The sequence below is a fragment of the Penaeus monodon genome, chromosome 40, assembly GCF_015228065.2.
Source record: "Penaeus monodon isolate SGIC_2016 chromosome 40, NSTDA_Pmon_1, whole genome shotgun sequence".
NCBI lineage: Eukaryota > Metazoa > Arthropoda > Malacostraca > Decapoda > Penaeidae > Penaeus > Penaeus monodon.
The window spans coordinates 23,541,256-23,549,600 of NC_051425.1; the positions used below are offsets into that span (position 1 = coordinate 23,541,256).

Below are 8,345 nucleotides of genomic sequence, written 5' to 3' on the forward strand. Positions count from 1 at the left end.
CCGCACGGTATATGTTATTTCTTTCCGTTATGTTTTGCCCCCTCCCTGAGGGTGGTGGATCCATCATTTTCTTGGGAACTACACCCTTCTGATATGTCTCTTCCTATAAGAATATTGTTTCAGTTGACTATGTTTCCCTTGCACTCCACAAATATACATGGCGCAGCTCTCTGTAAAAGGGGAAATTTTTAGGATAATTAATCTGCACATTCGTCTCCCTGTGATCGGCCCCTACCTCCATCTTGCTGTAAATACATGAAGTATTCTTGATATTCCAGGCAAGGTTGGCTCTCCTGGGGGATGATTTAGTGATCTACACATATGCATATATTGTACATCCCATTTCCCTTCATAATTTACCTTTTTTTGGGGGGGGGAGGCAACCGTAATGCCCTCCCTTATTATGGGGGCCACGATTGTGGGGTAGAAGGAGGTATACGCGACTTCATTCCTGCGTATATGAGTAGTAGAGGGTGAGAGGCATCCGAATGTGCCAGTATTAAAAATAATTACCAGCTGCATCTGCCTCATCACCTCTAACACCACAACTCTCTCCACTCAGAACCAATCCCCAAACCGACCAAGATTTGCAAAAAATGGCCAGAGTGCAAGGAAAATACGAGGCAAACAACACTCGAAAGCTAAGATAACGGCACGCAGTCGTGTCGGTAGAATTTTAATTTTCTAAGGATATTTACGGAAGTGTCTAAATTTTGATTTCTGAAATGCCACTGAAATCAAATCTTTGCACTGTGACTATATTCCTCTATTCCAATACTAATAATTTATAATGATTAATTCAAATTTAAGTATCAATAGGAAAAACATGACTTCTGTAAAGAAATGCAAAAGGGTATATATTTCACATATTCGAAAACCATTAAAAGTATAGAAAATGAACATAAAGCTATCATCAAAAACAAACATTCACCCCAATTTCCACACCAGCCTATGAACTAAACCCAAAGATGACATCAAAATAAAGCATAATGAAAAAAGGGAAACACATTTCTCATCTGCTTTCGAAAATCACTTACGTAGGATTTCCCCTGGTGTTGCTTTGTTAAAGTTTGGCGACCGTTATCTGTCAGGACCTTTGGGGACTTCTCCTTCTCCCTTCGTCGGGTACAAATGAGGCGCCCGTAAGAGAACAGTAAAACTTCCGCTGTTGGAAGTTTGTCTGTAAATCATAGGGAGATTAAGTCAAAGATACAGTGATGCAACAAGAACGTTACTGATGATTCGTACCCACGAAACAACTTTTCAGAACATTATTTGAAAATACATTCGAATATGATTATTAAACTAAGATACATACTAACCATAACCATCATAAGTATTCATGACAGACATCACATATTTCTATTATCCTAACATTTTTAGGATAATAGATATTTCACAGTTCAGTATGGCACTTTATTTTGGCCTCTGCGCATGCATGTCCACATTAAAGTGCTATTTTACCTCAAGACCATGGATGTTGAGAAATTTCACAGACTTTCCGTGCGTTGTAAAATTCACAGGAATATCCACAGTCAACTCCACTTCGCCAAGAGGAGTTGGCCCCTCCTTCATCAGCTGAAAGCAGGATGAGGCATTATGTATGGGAGAATCTACGCAGGCTGTATCCACATTCTCTCTCTCGCTTGCTCTCCACCTCCCCCTCTCTCTCTGGATATATATATGTGTGTGTGTGTTTGTGTTTGTGTTTGTATGTATGTGTATGTGCGCGAGTGCGTGTGTCTACATCTATATATCTATGTCTGTTCGTCTGTTTATATATTTATCTACATCCATATCGAAATCGAAATCTGTCTATTTATCTGTCTATCTATCTATCTATCTATCTATCTATTTATCTAGATATATATTCCTCTATCTATATCTATCTGTTTATATAAAAAGAGAGAGAGATTTCTACAGATACAGTATATATGTAGTCACAGATAATGATATGTATATATGAATATATCGTATTTTGCAGAATATTGTAGCTGTTTGTTTTCTTCAAAAGTAATATACCAGACATAAATACATTGGGTTACTTCAGATCCCATAAAAATGCAACAGAATTATGCTGCATTGCCCAATATATGCAAATCCGCGCACGGGCGATGTGTGCGCGCGCGGATTTGCATACCTAGATACGATAGTGGGTGAGTTTATCGTAGATATGATGGTGGGTTGAGAACCACCAACGGTGATTACCTAAACAACCACTCCCCTTGAGAAGGATCATGAGTCAGCCACCCTGGTATAAAGACCCAGTCAGCTCATGATGTCAACATGGCGCCAAGTAGTTCGTTAAACACTGCATCGTTGATGGCATGAAAATGAAAATATATATATATTTTATATATATTATATATAATATATATATAAAATATATAATATATATATTAATATATATTGTATACATATGTTAGATATACATATATATACATATAAATATAAATATATATATTATATATATATATAAAATATTTTAATATATTTTATATATATCTATATAATATAATAATATATATTATATATATATATATTATATATATATATAATATATATATATATATATATATTTTATATAATATAAAAATTTTTATTATATATATATATAACTATATTTTATATAAATATATATATATAAAATATATATATAAATATATATTATAATACATAATATTATAATTTTATTATATATACAATTTTATATAATATATATTTTATATATATTATATATCATTATATATAATATATATATATAAATATATATATATTACATATATATTTTATATATAATATAATATATATATATATACATATATATATATATTTTCTATAATAATATATATTTTATACATATAATATATATATATATACATATATATATATACATATATATATATATAATATATTATATATCTATAAATATATATATAACATATATTATATATATATACATATATATATTATTATATATATACATATATATATATAATATAATTTTATAATATACAATATATAAAAATATATATAATAATATACATATATATATATAATATATACATAATTTTATATATATATATACATATAAACATATATATACATATATCCCTACATATATACATTATATTAAAAATAATATATATATATATACTATATATATATAATATATATATTCTTATATATATATAATATTATATATATACAATATATATAAAATATATAATATATACTATATAGTATTATATATATATATACATATATATATTATAAAATATAATAATATACAATATATATCTATATATTATATACAAAAATTTTATATATACATATATATATATACAATATATATATAATATATATATTATACTATGTATATATATACATATAAATATATAAAAATATATATATATATATATATAATATATATATATACCAATATAATTATTAATATAAAATATATATACATTTTATATTTTTATACATATATATATAATATATAAATATATATATAATATATATATACATAAAATATATATACATATATATAATATATATATATATATAATATATTAAAATATATATATAATATAAAATATATTATATATATATATATATTTATATATATACATACCTATTTATATATATAATTATATATATTTTTATAATATTATATATATATACATATATATATCTATTACATATATTTATATATATTATATATTATACTTTATCTATTTATTATTTTACATATATATATATATACATATATATTATATATATTTATTTATATACTATATATTTTATATATATATATTTTTATAATATTTTTATATATATATATATATATCTTTTTTTTAATATTAATATAATATATTATATAACTATGCTTTTTATATAATTTTCTGTTTTATTAATCTGGTTATTTTTTTATTATTTATTATAATATTCTTTTCTCTCTCTTTTTCTCTCTATCTCTTTTTCTTATATATAATATATATATTATATAAAAAAATTTTATTAATATATTTTGGTATTGTTTTTTTATTTTTGGTCGTGTTTTGTGTTGGTTTCTGTCTCTATATCTACTATATATTATTTATATCTATAAAACCACTATTGTATAAAGTTAAAAGTATAACGATATTAATATATATAACGACATTTATTATCAATAACATATATATATATATATATATATATATATAATATATATATATTTATATATAAACTATCTAAAAGTAAATATAATATATAGATATATAGTGTAAGTCCAAATAATGGTATTTTGGTGTTAGTGTTAATTGTCCCCGAGCTTGTACATTCTGTCTTCTCTGATAACTGTAATAATCCTTATCATATTTTTATATTTTGTGCATATATTATATAGCTCATTGAATTTGTGTTGTGCTTTGTGTGTTTGTGTGTTCTTTGAATTAATGCAAATTGTTGGGAAAAATAAAATTTTAATAAAATTTTAAATATATTATATATTCTATAAAAAATAATAACAACTGTAGTCAATAAAAATAAGATCTAAAAAAAATCTATATTTTCAAACCATTCTAATTTTGAAATAATATCTGTTTTATAAAATACACCATTATTGGACAATTTTTCATTTCATGGCAAACGAAGAATATACATAAAATCATAAAATAATAAGCTAAAATGGTCATTCAAGTTATAACTATGAATTATCCTAGGGGTTCGTGCTGGTGATTATCTTTGGGGGTGTGTTTGTGTGAATCTCCAGTGCTGTGCAATACATTTTATCTAAATCAACTTCCTTAGTTTATTGGCACCTGAATTGCATCTATCTCTATTTGGTTAAAAATGATCGAACGAAGGGTGAATTTAAAAATTTAAAGGCATTGTTGTGCATTTACATTCTCCTTTGTAGTTAACAGTGACGTGGAAATGCCAAGGAAGCACTAAGAGGATATAAAATTCGGGTACATGAACTGTGGAAGAAGCGCTAATATCACACATGCGGAAGCTTACTTTGTTAAATTCTCTTTATTTGCTCGTCGAACACTTGCATGCGACTTTCCATGGAGATGTTTTTGCGTATGTAAATATTAAGCATACAGACAAGGAATATGTAGCTTATAAGAAATATATATATATATATATATATATATATATATATATATATATATATATATATATATATATTAATATATATGGATTTCATTAGAAACATTCATGATAAGATGCATTAGGAAAATGCGTTCTGCATACCATTCCTCGCCTCATCATGAGAAAGATTCATGGTGCTCTCTAAACCTAACACTGAGAGAGAAACAGTTGCAAAACTGACGCACTTGAATTATTATTGATTTCCAAAAGTTATCTTACCTTCTCGCCAGGCATAATTGGGTTCCTGAGATGACATACAGGAGGACCTGTCTGCTGAAGGGAAGTCACAGCTGTGTGTGCTGGGGAGTAGCAGGGCGAGGGGAGGGTCTGCTCTGACTGTAACGCTGGGGAGGAAGGCAGGTTCTCCTTTGTTGGACACACTTACTGTCACGGAGGGTTTGTCTTCGCTACCAATCACAGATGCCGTCCTGGGAATGGACATTTTATGGACGATGTTGGAGGTAAAGTATGCTGATTCTGGATACCTGACTCTCTCGGTAAAGTGAAGTTATTAGTTGTGCAGCAACGTGCCTAAGAGGTCTTTTGGTCTGACAACTAATGAAAAGACGAGACTCACTCTTGGTTGGAAGATGTGGCTTTAACTCCTAGATCCACACGGCAGGTTTTGTCGCCGTCCTTCTCGCAGCCTGTAATTATGCCCACCTGTCTTATCACTGTGGTAGGCTGACTGGGATCCATCACCGGTTGTGCTGATTAGAAAGGAATTAAGGAGGAAATAAATGGAAAGATCCAAGAACTGTAAACAGTAGAACCAAAAAGAGCAAAATTTAACAATGCCAAAATAAGACCGTCCAGCAAGTCTTTCGACTAAAACATACTCCAGGTATTTATCTGTATGTCAAGGTTCAGACAAGAATACTTACAATGAAGGAAGAAGATACACTTACAAAGAAGATTAGTAGACTGGGAATGGTCCAGCTCCCACTCAGCTCTCACCAAAATTGGTTGCCGTGCGTCAATCTTATCCGCCTGAGTGGAAGTGCATTAAATGTGTTAGATATTAGATGAATACTGGCTTAATAGCATTGTAAATAAACAGATGAATTACTTGCCTTCAGTGTAATCAGTAGTCTTTGCACTTTTGGTCTTTTAGCCTGAATTCCTTGATGTTGGAGTTGGTGTCTGGGAAGGAGGCTCGCGGAGACATGAACTGGTAGTCTAAAGTGATGTTACCTTTGATACCTGAGGACATGGATTCGTTAGGCTACCTGTAAGAGAGAGGGAGAGAGAGGAACAGCAAACCAAAAAGGATAAAAAAAAACAGAAAGGAAAACAAATGAGAGAGGGGGAAGTTGAACAACCAACAAACGGAACAATAAAAAAAGAAAGAAAATCATATATTTCACAACGAGGAGGAACGGGAGAAAGGCCACTCTCACTCTCACCGACTTCTAAATCGTCCATGAAACTAATGTAGCTGAACAGACACGCAATTCGAGCGAAGTATCAGTGAGAGCTACTCTTATGGCATCGAGGTTAAGTTAGCTGAGACATCCACCACCGGTCGACTTTTCAAAACTGCTGCATGGCCCGAGAGGAAGCTGCCGATGGCCAAGTCTGGAGAGGCGGGAAAAAGAGTGCAGTTATTATCGCACTGTAAATAATAGTCATTGTTATTGATATTTATCTTATTATCATCATTATTTTTATTATTATTGTTATCATTGTTATGATCGTTATTATCACTATCATTATCGTTATCACCATCATTATCGTTATCGCTATCACCATTATTATTATATTACCAGTATCAACATCATCATCTCATTCATTAGCCATTAGTATACTACAATTTACTTTCATATCTCCTTTCCCAATGAAACGTGTGTGTGTGTGTGTGTGTGTGTGTGTGTGTGTGTGTGTGTGTGTGTGTGTGTGTGTGTGTGTGTGTGTGTGTGTGTGTGTGTAAGATAAAAGGAAGACATCAAAGGGCCTCCTCCTAAGCAGTAGAATAAGCAAAAATGACAATAAAAATTGGATAATAGAAAAATAATATGAATAAATAAAAAATACAAAAGGACAACTGATAATTTTTATAAATCCTATGCCATCAACACCCGATAGAACACGTGTACAAATTATCTAATATTACGGCAAAAGGGCCTAAAGTAAACAATGTAGTGGATAAACGATAATACTTGCAACGGAAATCTGCTGGTACCCATCCCCCTAACTTTAGTCCTCAGTCTCCTTAGTTTCTTCATGCCCTCTTACTCTGTTGCCTTGATTTCTTCCAGTCTAGCTCTACAGTCTAACTTCTTTAGCTTAACTTAACCCTCCCCATATTTTCCCTCACAGACGCAGGCACGTACGCGGTCTGATCCAGCGCGGCCAGGAAGCATCCCAACCCCCCTGGGGGTCTGCGGTACCGCCATTGCTATGGTGCATTATGTGTGGATGTAATTTTAAAATGTCGAAACGCGTCAGTTTCTGTTGTTGTTGTTTCTAATTCCCCACATTTCTAATTTGTCTGAGGAATAATGTAATTGATGACAATAAAAGTAATGATGATAAAAGACGCCAGTAATGAAAAAGTATTTTCAATTTAATTTACCCAAACTGGTTCTGGAATCCCGGTATGTAATAAGGCACTTTTTTTTTTTTTTTTTTTTTTTTTTTTTTTTATCTGTCACATCTCGCTTCTCAGTCTTACACTCACTCTCGCGTTGAAAGTACTACCAGGATCCTTTTTGCCGTCGATATCGACCCCTCTGGAATGGACATCCCAAAAACCCGAGAAAGGTCGAAAAGGCTGCGGCGGAGATGCGGGGAAAAAACTCGTCCTAAACCCTTGTGAGGAAAACCAAGGTAAATTATACGCCCCGGGGCCGTTTTCCCCAAGGGGCACCCCGCTATTCTGAAAGGAAAGGGAAAGGGAATTCTTTATTATATTTTACAGTCTGGAAAAAGTGCATCAAAAAGACTCTATGGCCTGGCATGTAAAATAAAAACCACCAAAAGGAACAAAAAAAAACATAATAAATAGTTTGTTGAGCGAAAAACCTGTGCGCCCTTCTCAGATATCTTTCTAAAAGGTATGACGTATTTAAAGAAGAGGGTCTGACATTTATGACATATTAAAGAGAGAAAAAAGACTGGACATCTAAAGGTAATATAAGTCTAAGATTTTTGCCGCGATGTGTTAAAAAGTAACGGCCCGTTTTGCGATTTTCATATTT

At 30.8% G+C, this 8,345-nt stretch overlaps 1 protein-coding gene across 1 annotated transcript; it reads right to left on the bottom strand.

Annotated features, from left to right (window-relative positions):
* Positions 1-4,705: 4,705 nt before the first annotated feature.
* On the bottom strand, positions 4,706-6,226 carry LOC119598049. Its single transcript, XM_037947688.1, has 5 exons — positions 6,054-6,226; positions 5,723-5,855; positions 5,365-5,573; positions 4,893-4,967; positions 4,706-4,761 (listed from the first exon to the last, which is right to left on the bottom strand). The coding sequence occupies exons 2-5, from the start codon at positions 5,842-5,844 to the stop codon at positions 4,706-4,708; spliced, it is 462 nt and encodes a 153-aa protein (XP_037803616.1). The 5' UTR covers positions 5,845-5,855; positions 6,054-6,226.
* Between the last annotated feature and the right edge of the window lie 2,119 nt (positions 6,227-8,345).

Bases quoted from the DNA above. Each gene is read 5' to 3' on its own strand.
- LOC119598049 (XM_037947688.1), bottom strand. From the start codon at position 5,844: ATGGATCCCAGTCAGCCTACCACAGTGATAAGACAGGTGGGCATAATT. The intron at 4,968-5,364 runs GTAAGATAACTT...CTTCTTCCACAG, and splicing joins CAATTATGCCTGGCGAGAAG to TTCATGTACCCGAATTTTAT. The intron at 4,762-4,892 runs GTAAATGCACAA...TGTATTGCACAG, and splicing joins TGTTAACTACAAAGGAGAAT to CACTGGAGATTCACACAAAC.